The sequence below is a fragment of the Triturus cristatus genome, chromosome 3_2 (genome assembly GCF_964204655.1).
Source record: "Triturus cristatus chromosome 3_2, aTriCri1.1, whole genome shotgun sequence".
Lineage (NCBI taxonomy): Eukaryota > Metazoa > Chordata > Amphibia > Caudata > Salamandridae > Triturus > Triturus cristatus.
The window spans coordinates 1,055,024,596-1,055,046,380 of NC_140584.1; the positions used below are offsets into that span (position 1 = coordinate 1,055,024,596).

At 49.4% G+C, this 21,785-nt stretch overlaps 1 protein-coding gene across 1 annotated transcript in view; it reads left to right on the forward strand.

The window, feature by feature from the left end:
• The first annotated feature begins 15,312 nt into the window (after positions 1-15,312).
• The window catches only part of GUSB (glucuronidase beta), a 200,478-nt gene continuing 194,005 nt past the window's right edge, over positions 15,313-21,785 (forward strand). Inside the window, exon 1 of the mRNA XM_085649764.1 lies at positions 15,313-15,756. Within this exon, the coding sequence (XP_085505890.1) occupies positions 15,544-15,756 (213 nt within the window). The 5' untranslated portion in view covers positions 15,313-15,543. The remainder of the gene's footprint in view (positions 15,757-21,785) is intronic.

The window sequence follows — 21,785 nt, forward strand, 5'->3', positions numbered from 1 at the left end:
GGAGGCGGGGTCTCGTCAGATTGATTCCCTTTCTGTTTGCTCTTGTCCTCTTGTTTGTTGCTAGTACTTGCTGGGCAGCTAGGTGTCTTATGTTGCTGCTTTGTAGTTTGGTGCTTACGGTCATGATCTTCGTGCTATTTACCGAAAATGGCTCTTCTTCATTTTTTTTTCGTCGTTTAGTAGTTCTGTTGTAGATAGACCTGTCGGAAAGCAGTATGTTGAGTGTTGGGCCTGGACTGTGGGTTTCTTATTCCTGCCTTTCCTATTTTGCTTTCGCCCTGGTCTTTTCGGTAGGCCTTTGTTTCAGGAAGGTTCTGTTTTTGAGCCTCGGGGTGGGCTGCTACCTACCGTTAGAGAGTCGCTGTTTTGTGATGTTAGCACTCTTGGTTGTGAGCTCAATTGTGAGCCTCGGGGTGGGCTGCTACCTTCCGTTAGAGAGTCGCTGTTTTGTGATGTTAGCACTGTTGGTTGTGAGCTCAATTGTGTCATGTCTTCCCTCGGGATGCAAATGTTGTCTGTTTTCCGGGGTATGGTTATTGGTTTCAGGGTCGACAACAGGTCAGCCAGTGTTGTTGGTAGCGTTTGTAGTTTATCTATAATCGGGGCGCATAAGCATTCTTGTTGCACAAACTGTGTTTTAGAGGCCGCTGCGGGCCCTCTTTCTATCAGACCGTTCAATTCACCTAGATTTTTATCGATCCCCGAAGTAAAGTCGGCAAGCGTCTGCAAAACCATGAGCTCGAGGTCCATTTTATGCGATTGATATTGCAAGGCCGCGGTTGAATATTGCATAGAGCTTAATAGTGCTTCCCAAAATAAGGTTTTGTTATTATGACCTGGATTGCTTCTTCCTGTTTGCAGGCCATTGGGTCGATCGCTGGGTCCATGGGTATAAGAGGCGACTAGGTCTTCCCACTCTTGGGAGGCTAGGAAGGTCATGTTGCAGTTGGAGGCAGACTGATCATCAATTTGTGGCAGCTGCCCTTGCACTGATTGCGCTGTTCCCTTTATTTTGCAAAGAACGGGTGAGCCTGCCTGAAATAGTTTGTCAACCGAACTGGTGCCTGATAAGGTAGGAGATAAAATCTGTAGAAGGGAATTATTTGATTGTGGTGTCTGTTTCCTCGTCTTTTGGTCGTCCAGCTTGTCCGGAGCTGATGATGGGTGTTGATAAAGCGTTGGGGCAGTTCCCATGTCAGGCCTTGCTTGTTGAGGTGAGAAGCTGGCACCTTGGCCTAGTATGTTCTCTGCAGTATAACTGTAGAGTTGGGCATTCAGAGGTTCTGATCCTTGTCCTGAGGCCTTTTGCTGGTCAAATGTTGGTGCTGGCACCGGTAAGGCCCCGATTGATGTCCTAGATTGTTGGAGGTGCGGGATACTAATTTGAGCTATTTTTAAGCTTTCCACTGGGTTATATTGTGATGAGCTGGAGTAATCGTAAGTAATGTCCTTTTGGTGATTTTGTGGGGGATCCAGTAGTCCCTGTTGTTCACTGTTATCTGACTTATTTGCACATGGAGTCTTCGTGTCTCCAGCTGCTTGTCTAGATCCCAGGTAATCCTTGGTTTTGAATTGTGGGCTCATTTGAGATGTTCCTTTAGAGTGGATTTGTACTACGATATCCTTCGCTGCCAGTGGGTCTGGCTTATGGTCTAAGCTGTTTGTAGAAAGTGATAGGAGAGGGGATTGCAGCCCTTCTATACTTGCACTTTTAGAGAATATTGCTGTTCCCGGATCTTTCAGGAAGGAGAACTTTGTGTATATTTTGGCTGGAATATGCAGGGGTTTCTCCTTGTCTGTGTTCCTTCTACCCGGATTAAGTCCTGCTCCACAAGACTTGTGCTCGTTGTGGCTTTTTTATCCATTGCTTGTGCTGTGGTTCTGCCATCCAGGGGCAAAAGGACGCTACTATTATATGTACTAGTGGGATGCAAGCTGCACAGGAGTCTGTCTGCCATATCTTCCATTAAGCTATTTTGTATATCTTCAAGTTTTTCGCTGTTTTGTGTATCTTCAAGTTTCTCGCATTTTATCTTGTTTCTTACGCGGTCAAGTTCCTGTGGGCTGCTGCCCCTAAGACATCTCGTGCCCTCACTCTTCCATTTAGTTGACTTAGATTGCGGTCTTGGTTTGGGTTTTGTTGGAGCTTCTCTTACTCGGCCTGATCTCATGGCTCCTAGCCTCGCTGTTTACGCTGTTCAGTCGATTCAATCGGTTAGCCCTTTGTTCTTGGCCCTTGACCCTATGGTCCAATGATCCTTTAGACTTTTTTGGGGCTATTTATGGCTATTTAGGAGTGCTGAGTAGGAGCTGCGGTTGGTTTCAAGTAGAGTTTACTAGGGACTGTGATGGGAGCTGTGATGTCAGTGATGGCGTAACCGTGGTCCTGCAAGTGCTGAGGTAGTACAATTGTGGGTGTGAAAGGAGGAGCTTTGAGAGCTTATTGTAAAGCTGTAAGCTGTGCTGTTAATGAGGATGTTAGAGGAGGGCGGAATGGGAGACGAAATAGATAGAGATGGAGATAGGTGTAAAAGTAAGGTAGAATGGAGGGCATGGAGTGCTGGTTGTAAATGCTGCTGCTGGAGTGCTCAAGTCCCCCCCCTGGTTCTTCAATGGGGGAAGACTGATTGCTGGTTGCTGTTGGTAGTGCACAGGTACACTAGTGCACTAGTATGCTGACTCTCTGACTCTGGTTTGCTTGTTTTTTTTTTTTGTTTAAACATTTTTTATTGTTTTCTTACCAACAGCCCAATACAATTCCCACAAGAGCACCAGCAGCTAACAGATGAGTAGAACATACGACATTTCAGCCAGGACTCTCTGGTTTGCTTGTTAGCGGCGCTGGTTGGAAGACCCCCTCTACCCCCCCCTCTGTAGAAGGTCTGCGAGGGGACTGATAGGCTCTCTCACTCTGAATGGAGTTGGTGCCGCAATTGGTGCTGCTAGTCCTGTTGGTCCTGTTCACAGATACCACAGTTTTCTGCTGTTTGCAGCTGCTATGACGCACCAGAGCGGGGCGAGGTGGACACGGTGAATACGATTGTTGGGTGGGGCAAGGCGGGGCATGGTGGAGCAAAATTGAAGCAAGCAAGCCTGAACCGCAGCTGCACCCACCTTACTGGAGTCTGTGATCAGGCAATCGGGCAGTCAAGCAGTCCGCGGCAGGTCAGTGGCAGCCAGCTGCAATCCACGATCGATCTTACACCAGTATATCCAGGTGGCAGCAGTCAGTGGTCAGTACTGAACCCGGCACAGCAACGCTGGCTGAACCAGACCCTTTGGCCCGCCTGTGTCCTTCCACTTGTTACTCCTGCTCTCGGCTCTTGGCTCCATGCTGCACACCGCTTAAGCTTGCAGCTTTCACCCCTCGGCTACTCCAGAGATCCTCTGGCACTGACGCTAGCTCCTTGCAATGCGCTCCCAGCGGTACCGCTGACAGGACAGGAGCTGACAGGAGCATGGGGGGGGTGAAACTCGGTTGCACTCCGCACTTGACCACCCCCTCACAGCTCGACGCTGAATAGAAGGACAGCGGGCCAAAGTACGAGAGCCGGGCTGGGAGCCGTGAGCCGTGAGCCGTGAGCCGTGAGTCGCAGTTCGGCGTCCTCCTTGCTTGCGCGCTTGGCTCGGATCGGTGTAAAAACACGGGAACTGGGACAGCAAGGAGATAGGGGCTCAACAAGCCAAACAAAAGCCTTCTTCGTCACAGGGCACACAGGTCTTGGCAAACAGGCAGACACTCGTGCTCCAGGCTCCAGGGCAGGTGGTCTTGGATTTTCCTGGGTGATGTCCCTCACCCAGATGGGAAAGTAGCAGGCCTTAGCTCACAGTTCTGTTCACAGGCAGAAGTCTTGCAGAGCTTCTCCTCCTTTCTCAGCCCAACTGAGTGCTTGACAGTTTACAGTTCTTTAGGTCTCAAGCTCCTCTTCTTATAGTCAATTCCCAGACACCAACTATGATTTAGAGTCCGAGTCTTTGAAGTTGATGTTGGGATATGCTTCCATTCAAAGTGCCCACTCCACTTGGGATCATAATGTTTTCTCCAGCGTCTTTTGTGACTGCGACGTTGTCTTCTTGAGATCTTTAGTTCTTCAGAGAACCGAGGTTCAGTTGGTGCTGTCCTGCTGGTTTTCCCTGTTCTAAGAGGGACGGTAATGCCAGCTGCTGCAGCTATCGAGTGATGGTATTGTGCAGAGGCAGCATCAGGGTCTTTTGTGAAACACGGCTTGTTTTTATTCAGCTGGGTGGGAAAATCGTTACTATCTAGCCTATTCCATTGATAGCTTGATTCGCTGCTTTGTTTCCGGCTGCTGGCTGAGCTAGCGTGTGTGGGGATGGGTGGGAACGGGCAATGGGAGGGGGCGGAGTGATGTGCACTACTAAATGGGCATGTCTGCTTGGCCGGCCGTCTTAGGCCGGTCAAACAGACATGCCCAGTTTGGTGTCTCCAACCTTGCTGTATTGTACAGCCAGGTTGGAGAAATAGCACAGGCTCCCTGACCGGAGAATTAAATTAGCCTTCTCAGGCCAATCCCCTGGCTGCTGTCATGCAGCATGAGAGCAGCGCGGGAATTGGATGGGGAGTCAGCTGCTGTTCCAGTTTCCACTAGGACCAGGAAGCAGAGAAGCTCCGAGGCGCGAGGCAGCAGAAGCCGCATGAGGTATGTTTTTTATTCTTCCCCCTCTGCCCTCCCCTCACGCCTCCTCCCCCCGCGCACCCCCCTGCGCGCTCCCTCCGCCCGCTCCACCACTGTCCACATGTATCGGCAGCTGTTAAATGGTAGCGGCAGTTTCAGTCGATAACCTTTCAAGTATTGCCCGGCGGTAATCGCCTCTCATACCATTCGATAATTTACCAATGAAAGAAGCAGGCGCCAGAGACTGGAAGGCAGGAAACAAAGTTTTATTCCGTCGGAGCAGAACACATCAGATCAGACAGCAAGGTATCGTCACGAGGTGCTCTAACTGCATCTCTGAGACCTGGTCTCTTATACACACGTTTATGAATTTATTGCAGGGTTATCATACATGGCACATTCTTGAGATTACTTCGATGCATGAAAGAACATTCTCAGAATCCCTGGCTCAGATCCGATCCCACGCATAGCTACAGTAGAAGTCCCCACCCCACCCGCAGTAGGAGATGGCTATCACACAGCAGGATATTCCGCCAATTCCCGGGGGTGTGTGTGACCGGTCGGGTCTCAGGGGGTGGGGGGCCTTGATCTACTGTAATCCCTTTGATGTGGGGCGTTTTACAGTAGGGGCAATAAACTGCATCCGCAGGGCTAGGTGATGGCCTGGGATCGGTTCGGACAATGGGGCGTAGAGGAAGGGGGTTATCAAAGAGATGCATGACCATGTATGGGATGTCGGTCAGGCGTGGGATGCGGTTCCATGGCAGGGTCGCGCAGAAGGAGAGGGTTTATGGCCCGTGTATGAGAGAGCGGGGGTGGCCGGCGCGTGGGGGATGCTTGCAGCGCCAGGGGGACGCGCTGGCGATCGGTAATGAGCAGGGAGAGACCAGGGTGCCTAAAAATGGCTGCCGTGCGTTTTCCTGTGTGTCGCGCTGGGGAGAGACAAGATGGCGCAGATAATGTTCAGTTTGCAAGCTAAATTTCCACAGTCCTCCCTTTTAACATATCTCGCCAGCTTGTTTAGTTCGGATCTATCCCCATAATACTACGAACTTCCACCTTATACAGAGCCTTCATTCGTTCCGCTTCGAAGTTCAAAGTCTTAGGGCAGATGCAGTTCATAAAAAGCGAACATAGAGGTGGCAGACACTGAATCCCCAAGCAACATCCACATAGTATCACAATCGGTATTAGGATAAATGAAAACAGCCTCCATCCCCAACTTTTAATAGTGTCCACAAACCAACTCCCAAGTGACCATCCTTCTTGCTCCTGATGAACCTCTGCGGAAAGTCTGTGGAGGTGTTCAATTGCTTTGTAGACTGAGGGTGAGTTATCCGGTACGTAGGTACAACAGCTGGACCCAATGATGCGGCATGCTCCTCCACGATCAGCCAGAACTACATCTAGAACGAGGCGGTTCTGAAGAGCCACCAGGCGGACGGCCTGAAGCTCGGCGGTGTTGTTGGCGAGGATGCCAGCCGTAATGTTCATCGCCGTCTCGACTGCCTGAGTTAAGTGGCGGATAGCACGGCTGTTTGCCATTGGACCCCAGAGTGGAACAAGTCCCTTTACTGCATCCAGGAACTGTGCTCCGGTGGAGTCGGCTTGTACAAGGTCTTTGGCACGTTTCTGTCGGTGGTGGTTTGCTGGAGCCACATATGTCGGAGGAAGGACAAAAGCGATGTAGCAGGTGCCCCCCCAACCTTTCGGAAGCCAGGTGTAGGCCTTAGTACCACAGATGAAGTACATATTCGGGGAGGCAACAAAGGAGGGTGGATCAACTGAGTCCAATGTTCGGGTGATGAGGCAGGAGCTGTGGCCCACCAGCTGCGCCCCCAGACCTTCGAGGCACACAAATCCAGTGATGTTGATGACGGATAGGGCCACTGTCAGGGTGGCGGCCGTTCGTTTCCGGAGGTAAGAGAAGGTGGGTCTGGCTGGGTTGTTGAACACTTGCATTTCAACTCGTTCTTTGGCAGGGATGTCCATGTGAAAGGAAGTGTTTGATCTCAGAGGGCAGAAGGGGGCAGAAATTTTTCCAGTTTTGTTCAGCCAGAACCCATGGTAGAAGTGTGACACAGTTTTGCCGGAGGTGGCATTGTCCTTGTAGCTTTCCTGCAGGAGGATTAGCCAGGCGAGGCAGGAACCATGGACAGAAAAAGGTGAAGGGATGAAAGGGATAGAGTGTCCAGTGGCATGTGGTAGCAATCCACAGATCCAGCAATTAGTGGCGTTGGCGGCAAGATTGTGTTGGCGGAGCAACTGCACAAAAGAGTTATTCCAGAACTCCTTACGCCTTTCTCGGAGTTGGGGTGAAAGTGAGATCAGATGGTGTTCTTTCATGGTGGTAGGTTGAACGGTGGTCAGCAATGTCTTATGAGCGGGCGTGCTCTCCTCCATGATCCAGAAGGTGACTATGAGGAGAAGGCAAAAGAGAAGGGAAATGAAAAGTGCAATAGTCTTTGAGCTGTGCATTCTGTCAGTCTTTGGGTTTTTGTAGTGGATCTTCGGACGTCCGGTTGCTTCCATCATCTTCATGTCAGGCGCTTCCATCACCTTCAAGGGACTCGGTAGCGGGCAGAACCACAGACTTTGTTTAGTTTCTCTCCTGGTGGCCTTTGAGGTGACTAGGCTACCGCTCTGAGATTTCCACTTAGTTTGTGGTCTGCTTAGCCGAAGTTCCCTCCTTTCGGCGTAAGTTATACCCTTCCTTGGATGGCACGGTGGGATCGGGATATTTCACTAACTCAAGTGTCTCAGTATCTGGGCAGCGGCTCAGGGATGGTCGGTCTTTGTCCAGAAGTCCTTCTTGGGCGGTGATGTTGTCCGTGGTCGTCAGGGTCGGTGATACCTTCTTGCAGTGGTGTGCATGCAGCCAATTGCGCTTCCCCTCCACTCGAAGAGCTGTTGGATAACAGACAACGTTTTAGTCAGGTTATACAAATAGTCGGACATGAGGACGTCCGGGACGTCGTGGATGGATGTTGGCTTTGGTGCAGTCCAAAGGTTCATGGGCCGCCCGAAGACGACCTCGTAGGGGGTTAAGTGGTGTTTGGTGGGGGTGGAACGCATTGATAGCAATGCTAGCGGGAGAGCGTCTGGCCATTTCAGTCCTGTGGTGGCAACTATTTTTGCTATCTTAAGCTTCAATGTGGCATTATGTCGCTCAACCAAGCCTGCAGATTGGGGATGGAAGACCGCATGGAACTTCTGTTTTACACCCAGCCCCTTTAAGATGAGTTGGATAACCTCGGCTACAAAGTGGGGGCCGTTATCGCTCCACAAAATTCGACAAAGGCCGTATCGGGGGAAGAATTCTTTCAGTAGTACTTTTGCGCTAGTCATAGCGGTGTTGTCGTGGGTTGGGTAGGCTTCCACCCACTTGCTGAAGGCACACACAACGACAAGTACGTACTTCAAACCTTCTCACCTTTCTAACTGGACGTAGTCCATTTGTAGGACTTCAAAGGGGTGATTGGGAACCCCAATCCCTCCTCGGGGTACAGCAGTTCCTTTCCCAGGGTTGTGTTGGAGGCAGATCAGGCATTGTTGGACCAGACGTTTGGCTGAGTCTGGGATTTTGTCGTTGTGCCAGACTTTGGAGATGAGTTCGATCATGGGAGCAGACCCTATGTGTGCGGGGGAGTGTGCCATGGTCAGCATGGGGATCAAGTATGAGTCAGGTAGCAACCATTTGTTCGAGTCTTTAGTTCGCCAGCAACCGTCATCGTCCTTCAATCCCACCCGGGCCCATTCAGTTAATTCGTGTGGTGTGCTGGCTAGTTGGATATCCCTAATCGTTTCCCTAGCATCCTTCCATTTCTCAGTTTGCGACCTGGTCACGTACATATGGGTCGTAGACCTATTCTCGGCTGTGGTTCGGGCAGTAATGTCAGCTAGTGCATTTCCCTGTTCTATAATGTCTGTCACCTTCTTGTGTGCCTGGCATTTGATCACAGCCAGCCGTGTGGGGAGGAGGACTGCTTCGGTCAGGGCAGAGACTAGATCTCCATGCAGGATGGGTGTGCCATGGGAAGTCAAGAATCCCCTCTCTTTCCATAAGAGCCCAAAGTGGTGAACTACCCCGAAGGCGTACTGACTGTCTGTGTAAATGTTTGCGGTTGTCCCTGCTGCCAGGATGCATGCTCGTGTGAGAGCGATTAGTTCCGCCGCCTGTGCGGATCGCTGTGTGATGCGGGCTGTCTCAACAACTGTTCGGGCTGTGGTGACTGCATAGGCAGCTGAGGTGGTGCCATCGGGGAGCTTGATACATGAGCCATCCACCCACAGTTCTCCGTCAGGGTCCGGGAAGGCCGTATCTCGGAGGTCAACCCTGCTCTTGGTCTGTTCGTCGGTGAGGGTCACGCAGTCATGTATAGGGGACGCATTGGGGTCAGTGTCAGGGAGAGGTAGTAGAGTAGCTGGATTCAGAGTGGTGCATCGTTTCAATGTGATGTGGGGTGCAAGTAGTGTCAGTTCGTAACCAGTCAGTCGTGCGCTAGTCAGGTGTTGAGTCTTGGTCTGGTTCAGGAGGGTGTCAACCGCATGGGGTACCAATACAGTGAGGGGGTTCGAGAGCACGATCCCCTCACTTTGCCGGATAGAAACAGCAGCGGCGGCTACTGCTCGAAGGCAGGCGGGCAAAGCTCTGGCTACAGGGTCCAGAGTGGCAGAGAAGTAGGCACAAGGGTGTTGTTTAGGGCCTATGGACTGGGTTAGGACAGACAACGCACATCCCTCCCTTTCGTGGGTGTAGAGGGAGAAATGTTTAGTGTAGTCTGGGGTTCCTAGGGCTGGGGCCGAGCAGAGGGCGTCTCGTAATTCTTTGAAGGAGGATTGGCATTCGGGTGTCCAGGGAAGGGGGAAGGGGACATCTTTAGCCAGCAGGGAAAGCAGAGGTTTTACAATAAGACTGAAGTTTGGCAACCATTGTCGACAAAAGGAGGTGAGGCCTACTAGAGACCGTACTTGCTTCTGAGTTTTGGGAACAGGGGTTTCTAGGATGGTCTGAATTCGGTCAGGGGTAAGTTCCCTCCCATCTTTGGATAGTAGGTGGCCTAGATATGTCACTTGGGGTTGGCAGAATTGCAACTTCTTCCTGGAGACCTTGTGACCGTTTTCCGCGAGGAAGTGGAGGAGGTGAATGGTGGCTGTGACGGCAAGTGGAGTGGTGTCGGCCGCCAAAAGAATGTAATCGACGTACTGTATTAACACCACTCCATCGGGTAGTTGGACTGCATCTAGTTGTCTCTTGAGGGCTTGGCTATAAATGCTGGGACTCTCAGTGTAGCCTTGGGGTGCCCTACAGAATCTGTACGAACGGGCTTTTAAAGTGAAGCCGAATAGGTAGCGGCTGTCTGGGTGGATGGGGATGGAAAAGAATGCGTTCTTGAGGTCAATAACGGTAAAGGTGGTGGCAGTGGACGGATTCAGGGTGAGGATGGTGGTGATGTCTGAGACCACGGGGTACTGAGGTATGACTACTTTGTTAACTTCTCGTAAGTCAACAATAAAGCGGTATGCTTTCTCATCTCCCTCGCCTTGCTTTTTTACAATGGGTAGGATAGGGCTGTTGCAAACATTACTGACTACTTCTTCTACCACTCCTGCATCGACTAGGGACTCGATGATTTCCACCAATGCCTTCTCGCCTTCGGGCGATATCCGATACTGTGGAAGCTTTGGGAGCACTGTGTCCGGTCGGACGGTTATGTGAACTGGGTCGATCACCATGCGCCCTACATCTGAGTCGGTTTTAGCCCATAGATGTGAAGGTAACGTGTCGAGTAGGGACAGGTCAGCATCGGTTATAGAGAGCATGCGTCGTGTGTGACAAGGTCTGAACAGGTCTGGGTTATCGTGCAGGATGACTCGAACTCCGTCTGGGGAGCATCTGATGGTAGCTCGAAAATGTTTTAGCAAATCAAGTCCCATAATAGCATCGGGGGTGTTGGAGGAGAGCAGAAAGGTCGTGTCAGTGGCGTTATCTTCTAAGTCAAAGGAGATTGGTGCTGATAAGGGGTTAGGGAGGGCGTTCCATCGAAGCCTATTGAGGTTACGTGTGAGCCAGACAAGGGTGCCCTAGGAATCAGTCGTTTAGATAACGCACTACGTGTCGCCCCAGTATCTACCAGGAATGGAGACTTTGTGCCCAAGACCTTAGCAGTGACGTAAGGACCTTGCTGGTCAACACGGAGTTCGACTGGATCCCTCCCTTGCCCCTGGCGGTCCTATGCGAAGTCATGGGTGCTTTCATAGTCGGACTGCTGGCACTGGGTCTGTCGGGGGCGATCAAAAGTGTTTGGTCTGCCTGGCCTGTCGTTGATGGCGTCGTTCGTGTATCCTCGTCCCTGTCCTCTATTTCTGGGGTCAGATGCTGTGTCTCTGGGGTCCTTATTTTTGTTCAATTCCAGAAGGACCGGGCACTGGGATTTCCAGTGTCCGAACCCTCTACAGAACGCACATTGGTTCCCATCCAAGTCTCTCCGTCCGTTGTAGGGTGCAGGTGTATGGTCTCTAGGGGGTAGCTTTCTAGGGGCGATTGGTTGGTAATTCCCTTTTGGGGGTTCCCTTCCTATGGTCACCCCTTGCAACTGTGCTATCATTACCCTCTCCTTCAGTTCCTTTTTCTTCCTCTCTGACGCCCTATCGTTCTCATTCTTTTGGTTTTCGTAGTATTGGGCCATCTGGAGGATTGCTGCGGGTTTGGAGGCTGCCCAACTACTCTCGCTGGTCTGTAGTTTCTGGGAGACTTCTTGTGACAGACCCTTCACATAATTCTGGACAAAGAGGTGATGTCCGGTTGCGGTGGTCATGTCCTGGCCACTATAATCGGAAAACACAGTCTCGAACCGAGAGAAGTATTCAGACACATCCTCCTGGGGTTTCTGGCGACAAGCCGTCACTATCGACCAGTCTACCTTTCTTTCTGGGATTAGAGTATTTAACTTCTGTACAATCTTGTCTGGGAGCTCCAATATGGCTTTCGGGGGTTTCTGTCCCGGTTCTCGCTGTTTATCTATGGTATCGAGTTGTACCCAGGTATATCCGAACGGCTCAGCGTGGTCAACTTTCCGGATTTGCTTCCACACATCAGCCGGCAGACATAACCCGAAGAACAAGTCGATATCTGCTAAAGTCATTATTGTTGAGCCTAAGGCTGTACCTAGTTCGGTGTAGAAGGCAGTCGGGTTCTTTCTTAAGTCGGGTAGAGTTTTTCTAAAGGTCAAAATATCTTGTCGGTCCCATGGCTGGTAGACCCAATTATATACAACCCTTCCCTTCGCATCTTGGTGGTTGATGTCGTCATGTGTTTCCTGACCTCGTGGGGGGACCCAGTAGGGGGCGGCCTCTTTGATGGGCATCATGGTATCAGTCCTTCCTTCCTGGGGCTTAGTCGCTATGGGAGTTTCTGCTTTGGTTGTCTGTCTGTGTTCTTTAAGGTGTCGATAGACCTCGAGTGTACGAGTGAAGAGGTTCGTCACATCGCCCTCTCCTTCTTCCCCAATGTCTACCTTCCTATATAGGGCCGCTAAGCCTTCGGGACCTTTATCGTGGTACCTATCCTCATATGTATTCAGGGCGTGATAACAAAGTCGTACGACAAAGTGTCGTCTGCGGTTGTCGGCATACTAGTTATACACGTCTGTTATATACTCCTCACTTTCCTTTCGCTCCACCAGTGTCCCTACTATCTTGTCGATTCCTGCTCGTTCACCCTTCGTTAGTCGATTCATTCTGGTGGAATCTTTCTTTCTCATCTCAGGGTCATCCAACGTTATTGCCGACGTTGTGTTCAGTACAAGAGGCTCGGCCGGCGCGGAGGCCGTGAGGACCGAGGCCCCTGTACTGCTTTCGCTCGTGTTTGGGGGTTGTGGGTGTTGCACTACCGATTGGGAGGGTGCGTATGGAGGGGGCATGTAAATGATCGGGGGACCTAATAGTAATTCGTCATTCCATCGTTGCTTAGAGGACAACTCAGGGTAGAGCATAGAGGGGGTCCTAACAGGGTACTGGCCTGATGTTTCAGGCTCCTGTCTTAGTTTAGCTTCCCTTCTCTCCTTTATTTCTTCTTCTAACTTTTTAGCGGCAAGGTGAGCTGCCTTTCGTAATTCCTTTTCTGCTTTTACTTCTTCCCTCTTTTTTCATTGTGTTGCTTCTTTGCGCCACATGCCGATATTGTCAAGCATAGTAGGCGTCGTCTTATTGCTACGCAGAGCTATTTCTAGCATTTCTATCTTATGGTCGTCGAAGGATCCCATCAGTGGCCACTGACTCTCGGGGTCCTTCTTGGTATATTTATGCCATAGCTTGCTATAAGCTACGGCGACTAGTCCATATTTAGTGAACATGTCCTTATTAGGGGTGCCCTCCAGTGGAGCCGGATGGTTCACCTCTAATAAGCGGTCCGGGCAGAACCAATACCAATCAGTGGGGAGAAGATAGGCATGTCGGGTTACAACGGGGACAAAAGTCAGCACTACCTATCTTTTCACTGCTTGCAAAGACTAGACAGAATATCTCTATTCCTCGTTATTTGTAAGCAGAGAATACCTCCAAAGAACCAATATCGAACAGTTAGTGTTCGGACAATCAATCAATCAATGGGGAGATAAAGATAGGCACGACGGGTTACAATGGGGACAAAAGTCTGCGTTACCTACCCTTCACTATTTGCAAAGACTAGACAGAATATTTCTATTCTACGTTATTTGCAAACAGAGAATATCTCAAAGAGCACTATTCTTCAAAACAATCAATGTTCGGACAATCAATCAGTGGGGAGATAAAGATAGGCACGACGGGTTACAACGGGGACAAAAGTCTGCGTTACCTACCCTTCACTATCTGCAAAGGGAGAGAGAGAGAGAGTATTTCTACTCCTCCCCGTTTGTAGACAGCGAATATCTCAAAGAGAACAATCAATAAGCAATACTAGTATTTCAATCAATCAATCAATCGTTTCGCAATTTGTCGTGTTTCACGACCTTACCCGGACCGCGTGGACAGTTTCTCTCATCTTCCGGCTCCAGCGCCCGATCGTCCTCTACTCTCCGTATTTGCCGTGGCACTCCTGATGGTTCCCAGTCAGGACCGTAGATCACTCGAGAGAGGTCTGCTCGGAACCAGTGAAGTTCGGATGATCGGCTGCCAGACGAGGGTCTATCGGGCAGGAGCTCTCCCGATCGTTGCAGTCGTTCACTCTGTCGTCGGGACCTCTCCCACTGGATCCACGTGTCGCTGATGGGCCCCACGCTTGGGACGCCAATTGTTAAATGGTAGCGGCAGTTTCAGTCGATAACCTTTCAAGTATTGCCCGGCGGTAATCGCCTCTCATACCATTCGATAATTTACCAATGAAAGAGGCAGGCGCCAGAGACTGGAAGGCAGGAAACAAAGTTTTATTCCGTCGGAGCAGAACACATCAGATCAGACAGCAAGGTATCGTAACGAGGTGCTCTAACTGCATCTCTGAGACCTGGTCTCTTATACACACGTTTATGACTTTATTGCAGGGTTATCATACATGGCACATTCTTGAGATTACTTCGATGCATGAAAGAACATCCTCAGAATCCCTGGCTCAGATCCGATCCCACGCATAGCTACAGTAGAAGTCCCCACCCCACCCGCAGTAGGAGATGGCTATCACACAGCAGGATATTCCGCCAATTCCCGGGGGTGTGTGTGACCGGTCGGGTCTCAGGGGGTGGGGGGCCTTGATCTACTGTAATCCCTTTGATGTGGGGCGTTTCCCTTACAGTAGGGGCAATAAACTGCATCCGCAGGGCTAGGTGATGGCCTGGGATCGGTTCGGACAATGGGGCGTAGAGGAAGGGGGTTATCAAAGCGATGCATGACCATGTATGGGATGTCGGTCAGGCGTGGGATGCGGTTCCATGGCAGGGTCGCGCAGAAGGAGAGGGTTTATGGCCCGTGTATGAGAGAGCGGGGGTGGCCGGCGCGCGGGGGATGCTTGCAGCGCCAGGGGGACGCGCTGGCGATCGGTAATGAGCAGGGAGAGACCAGGGTGCCTAAAAATGGCTGCTGTGCGTTTTCCTGTGTGTCGCGCTGGGGAGAGACAAGATGGCGCAGATAATGTTCAGTTTGCAAGCTAAATTTCCACACAGCCACTGAGTGACAGTGGTTAAAAAGATCAGTTCACTCCCACTGATCATGATTCACAGTATGCTGCCGCCACCAAACTTTTGCTGCTTAACTCCTGCTAAAGCGCAGAAGCCTTTCACCACTATGAGGGTAGCACTTTGGGCACCCCTCCCAGATCAACAGGCCCGCAATCTGTGAAACAGGCCTGTGTCATGCTACACACGCATGATCCATGTTTGCCTATGACAATAAAAATCAGAATTAAGGATCCAGACATCAGGACAGGGGGGCACGTCCATTAAGCGACAGAAGTTTTTAACGTAAAATAATGCATTTCACGCTTAGTTTCATTAGCATTCATTTTTAATATATAGTGTTCCTTATTTTATATGCAGTCACTTGAAGATAAAAGACTAACAAAACAGTTACAGGATATTTTGATTTCTTTAGCCACGCCTTTGACCCCGCCCCCACTGACCCCGCCCCTACTGTACTCAGGAACACGTTCTTAGGCTGCACTTCCATAGGTGGTGCCAGTACCTCGCGCATGTACTCATCTGTGGCCAGTCATGTGCCGCCCGCTGGTGTCAGCTGACTCTTCGCGGGCTGTGTGAGTGAGTCTGAGAGGAAGCGGAGATTACACAGTGCTCACCCTGCCCAGAGCAGGACGCTGTGCTTCAACTCCCCAAATCCTTTCTGGGTTACACTCACCTCACAAACTCACCCCCAGATCTCGTAGCTGCCCCTCTGCAGCCACCCTCGCTCACCCAACTTCGTGCTGCACTTTCCGTGCACCATGCCGGGCGCCTCCCGGCTGTACCTCGCCGTGCTGGGCTGCTTCCTCCTCGGAGCCCCGAGCCGGGCCCTGCAGGGGGGTCTCCTCAGCCCCCGGGAGAGTAAGAGCCGGGAGCTGAAGGAGCTCGGAGGGGTCTGGAGCTTTCGGGCGGACAGCTCCGAGAGCCGAAACCAGGGCTTCGAGGAGCGCTGGTACCGGAGCCCGCTGCGAGAGGTACGTGAGGGACTGCGGGGCGAGGGAGCGTGAGGGGGCGCACGGACGAGGCAGCGTAAGGGGGCACACCGACGCGTACACAGGTCTGAGGGGACGGGGGCAGTGAGGTGGAATTGCACCGTAGGTGCACAGTGCGTGATGAAGGAGGCAACGAGGGTAGAGTGTGGAGCTACCCACTGGGCTGTCTTCAGGCTGCCAGCGGGGGCACTTAAGCAAATCCTGGACCGGGCACAACATAGGAATTTTCCACGAACACTTTCCGTGTTGTGGAAAGTGCTGTCGGTGCCACAGCAATGTGAACTTAAAATGTGCAACGCCAACTCGCCCTGTTTTGGTGGTTGTCGCCCTCTTTTTCAATCAAGATCATCCTCCGAAAAAGGCAGATATCCCCCTTATTATCAGACCGCCCTCAGTTTGCTAACTTTGAAAAGGGTGCTGCTTAAAAAACAAAAAGCCCGTAATTGATCAGGTCAGCAAACTCGAAGCTAGGTTGTGCAATTTAGAGCTCATTTTTCCAAATGACTAATGTTAAAAGCCACACGCTTCACAAGGGTCTGCCACAGAACAAGTAGGCGTTGTTCTTTCTTAGCAGTAATAGGCTCAATAAGTGCACAAGGGAAACATCAGCCCAATCATACCTAACTCCTCGGAGCCCGCGTGCACTTACCACAAAGAGGACCTCCTCTAGCCACCAATTCTTTTAAACCCTGAAGCCTTATCTCTTTAAATCACTCGGCCAACCCCTGCCCAGCAGACACCTGGCCTGCGCCACTCGACAAACCTCCCCCCTAAAGCCCCACTGTGCACCAGTGTAACCAAAGGACTCAAAGTTGACAAACATTTGCCCAGCAGCACTAAAGCAGTGCCCGAGACCTGGTGCAATTACTTCACCCATTCTAATGCCATTCTTCTCCAGGGTGTTTGCCAAGAGAAATGAAACGTGTTTTAAATCCTCTATCAGGTGATGTAATGAACATTGTTGTATCTGTGCCAGTCTGTATGCAATCCAACTCAATGTGCCGGGAAACACAATACCACCGGAATTGGTATTGTATGCCCGGGTGTGCATGTCTCTGTAAGGCAATGCACTACCAAAAGATATGGGAGTGTTACATTAAAAATGCCAGTGTGTGCCTGTAATATCTAAGTGGTACCCCGTATGCTTCTGCTGCTAATGCTATTCTAAGTGCCACTTGCCTGTGGAGGGTCTCACATAAGCAGGTGCATGCTTAATGGCCAAATATGTTTGCCATGCTATGCCAAGTTTATAATAACATAAGTAAGTACACATTGCACTGCCTGTTCCACGATGTCCCATTAAGGTACACATTGCTGTTCTAGCCACATAATGCCTCACTTACATGCACACTGCCATACCAGTGTCTTGATTTGATTTCTTTAGATTGCTAGAGCATCTAAAGGTTTCCCTGTGCTATAGAACAAAAAAAGATGATAGAGAACAAGAAATGACTAAACCTGGGGGGATCAGCCCCGAGGGAGCAAGAAAATATACGTCTGTCCAGACATAAAAAAGTAGTTTCCAGAATGTAAGCAGCATAAGGATTCACCCAATCAAGCAGCTTAAGGATTCATCCAATCAAGCAGCTTAAGGATTCATCCAATCAAGCAGCTTAAGGATTCATCCAATCAAGCAGTCAAGAAGCATAAGGATTCATCCAATCAAGCAGCATGAGGAGTCATCCAGTCAAGCAGCATATGGTCTCATCCAATCAAGCAGCATAAGGATTGATCCAATCAAGCAGCATAAGGATTGATCCAATCAAGCAGCATAAGGATTCATGCAATCAAGCAGCTTAAGGATTCATCCAATCAAGCAGCTTAAGGATTCATCCAATCAAGCAGCATAAGAATTCATCCAATCAAGCAGCGTAAGGATTCATCAAATCAAGCAGCATAAGGAGTCATCCACTCAAGCAGCATAAGGAGTCACCCAAGCAAGCAGCATAAGGATTCGTCTAATCAAAAAGATGTTAAAGAACGTGTGCTCCAGGGGAGGGACAATCACCGGATCATAAAGGAAAGACATCAAACAAAAATCAGCATATTGCTAACCCAGCCAACCAATGGCTAGCGAAGACCGGACCCAAAGCCCACTGTAAGTACTGGAATTGTTCACAACAGGTCATTAACAGCAGACGGCTCTGTCTGAAGGTGAGACCTAATGAATCTCCATTTTTCTCTGCTGCTGTGACAATCCATTCCTGAGTTTTTGACCTACCCGTCTGAGCGGGTCTTCCATCCAAACAAGCACATTTTGTATTTGGAACTATTAACCCAAGTATGCTCTCCAAATGGAGAACATGACCAGGAACATATGGGCACATCCAAGAAGTCAGCCAGAAGATTCATAAGTCAGACACTTAAAGGAGATGTGCCAGAAGCCAAAAAAGATATTGGCGTCGCTGGGAAACAAGTTTTCCTAGCTGATAAATGAATTGTGCTGCCACATTGTGAAATCTCTACAGTTTTGCCATGGAGAAGGCTGTAAATTCCACATACAAACTGTCGAAACCCGTTTGGGGGCCGCGGGACAAGTAGAGCATACTGGACCTCAGCCGGTGTGGTTGAGGCCTTTTACCACGGCTGCCTTGGAGCTTGACCTATTGCGCCTAGCCCTTGGGGTAGCGGGGCGAGCTGTCAAAGGTAGTATCAGGGGGGAGGGTAGAGACTCTGCGCTTCACAGTTCCCAATTAGCATGCAGTAATGATTGTCCAATCCATTCCCTATCTTTTATAAAAGAGAAGTACTTTATTATACCAAAAAGACTTTAATGTTGGCCCATAAGTCAGCCCTTCTGTGTCCCAGTTACTGCCAGCCCCCATCATAACTTGCCATGTCTCAGGTCTCCTGTGTCGCCTCTTCTCCTCTTGAGCCCTTACCAGGATGAAACCGGTCCTGGGTTGCTTGTGTTACGGGTTAGGTAGAACCTGACCTGGCAGTTAGGGCTAGACTGTTCCTGTTGGAGGAGGTTCGATACTGATTTGCATATGGCTGGGTCGAAACTGAGGTGGCATGGTGCGCAAAATAATGATGATTGTGAAGCGGCCCTGAGTAATTACCAGCGGCTGCGAATAATTCAAGCATTCCATCCATCACTTTTTTGTGCTCTTTAGTGTGTTGTCCTAAGTGAGACAAGTATGCCCAGACGTGGGTTCTGTGCACACCGTGTCACTGAAGCCAAACCATACCTGGATGATGTGCCTTTACTAGGGTGGAATCAGACCTGGCCTGGCGGTTTGGCCTGGACTGTTCCCATTGGAGCAGGTTCAAGACTGATTTGCATATGAGGTGACATGGTGAGCAAAATAACGGATTGGAATTTGGCTGTGCAATTACCTGCTGCCTCAGGCTCTCGGGGATAATGATTATCGAACCTCTCAATACCATACCCTCTTGGGTGACGATTAGATCATCATGTACATTTTTTAAATTCAACATCGTCAGCAGAGGGTTGAATGCTTTTCTTCCACGCTTGAGCTGAAATTAGGTCTTTGAGGATAATCATGTTCTTATTTGTATTGGTAGCAGCAATAATCTGTTCAATGGATAGAGCTGCTGGACCTTACAATGAAATTGACATACTCTTCAGCCACTGTGGATGTTGAATTGTGGTGATTTAGTGGCACTCAAGAAAAGTAAGGAGCAGGGTTTACTCTTTCCCCTGCTTGTGCACAATTTCATGGTCATACTCTTGTAGTAGAAAACCCCACTTCTCAAACTTCTCAATGCTTGGGGGCATTTCAGCTTTTGGATTTCTAAAGATAGCGAGAAACGCCTGGTGGTCTGTGATTAATGGTGAAATGTTTTCCATACAGAAACATGAAAATGTTCGCAGGCCCACTCTAAAGCCATAGTCTCCTTTTCTGGCTGAGAATAGGCGCATTCAGCCACAGTCAAACTTTGACTGGCAAAGGCCACAACGTGTCTAAGGATTTGGATGCCCATTGAGTTGAGCAAGGATTGCTCCCAGCCCCACCAGGCTAACACCTACTGTGATCTCAGTAGGCCATTTTGGGGTCAAATTAGGATTTTTAAGTTGCATTCTCAAATGCATGTTTGATCTTTTCATCTACTGTGATCTCATAATGTAATTTGGGGTCAAAGTAGGCCATTTCAGTTGCATTCTCAAATGCATGTTTTATTCTTTTGAAACTTTGGTCACATGCAGGATACCATTGAATTGGGACATTTCGCTTTATGTCTCTCAGTAGGGCACTCACTGTAGAAAAGTCACAAATGTACCTTGAGCAATAACTGTCCAGAAGGATCACAGCATGCTTACATCTTCAGGGGGACAAGTAGATGACAGTGCTTTCACCTTATCTAGGCCATGAGCCATTCCCCCATCTTAGAATATGGGCACAAAGAATTTAAGTGTGGTCTTGTGGTCAAGTATGTACTCCAATTCTGTATTAATATTTAGGACTTAATTCCAACATTATTTGATGTGAAGTTCTCTATAAGTCCTAAAACTGCCCTTTTAAGTACACATGCAACAGTAAATACTCCACACCTTAGCCCACCCGATCTTTCTCTGTTACTTAGGGCTTGATTTAGATCATGGCGGACGGGTTACTCTATTACAATGGTGACGGACATCCCGTCCGCTGAAATCAGGGCCGGCTTTAGGGCGGTGCGACCGGTGCCACCGCACCGGGTGCTGCCTTCCTGGAGGCGCGGTGTTTGAAAGCTTATTATGCTTTTGAAGCACCTGCTGCAGCGTTTCTTTTCCCCGGCATTTACCAGGCCTCACATAAATGTCAAGATAACTCGTGTGATTAATTATCTTCCTGGAGAGAGATCAGCATTTTGTATAGTTGAGGTTTTGACTTAGGTGAAGTTAGTGCAGAGGGTTGATATACCTGCTGCAAAGAACGTGTACCAAGTAGATTAGAGAGAGCGTATGATGTGAACAGATCAGCAGGTTACTGCTTTCAAAATAGACATCCTTTTGTTACTTGCAATTTATAACTTAAAGTCCTAATATTCAACAGTGAGCTATTAACTTTCATCCCAGAACTGCATACACACTGCAAGGTATACATTAGAACATTGAATAATGTTGCATAAAGGGTTAATTTGGCTAGAATCGATTCTTATTATTAAAGAAAACTCCCACCTATGCTGTTTCTTTTTCTGCTCTGAGTTTGTGCTTCTCCACACCAAGCACTCTTAAACTATATTGCCTACCAGTATGGATGACATGTGACTCCTACACTTTTAGCCCTTTGGCTTACGTAAACATTTCCTATACTCTGATTTAAAACACGTATGATTGATTGTCTCTGTGTAATGTGTGTGTGATGCAGTGCTCGGACACCCTACACTGGTATGAGTGGCGCTATACAACAAATGAAATGCATCTGAGAGAGTGTGGTTATGGAGACTTGGTCACTGTTAAAGGGTGCTAGTGAGAGAATCCGTGGTGGAGGTGGTCATTGGGGGGCGCCAACAAACATTGTTGCACAGGGAGCCACCAGCACTAAAGCCGGCCCTGGCTGAAATATAAATCCTAATATATCCTATGTGTATTTATATTTCGGCGGATGGGATATCTGCCACCGTTGTGACGGAGTAACCCGTCCGCCAAGATGTTAATCATGCCCAGAAGGTTGGTATCGGTACAAAACGTATCCTTTCTGAGTGGAAAAGTATTTAATTTCACACATGGTGGGCCTGGTTGTGCTTTATTAGAAGTGCTGATAACGTTTTTTTTTCCAGAAATCTCACTCCCTACACCAGTCCAGGAAATTATGGGATACCTTTGTCCTTTATCTTCAAAAGTGCAACCGGCCATGAGCTTTTCTGTTTCACGTTCACACTTTGTACACCAAGGCCGGTAGGGTGTTTCTCATCCACCCACCTCGAGCGCAGTGACGTCGTCCGACTCTGCCTCTTCTTCTTCATCACTCCTTCCTCCTCTTCTATACTCATTACTTCTTTCTGTTCTTCGCACCTGTTCCCTGATCTCCTTTACCACTTGCCTTATTTGTTGGTATAAAATGCCA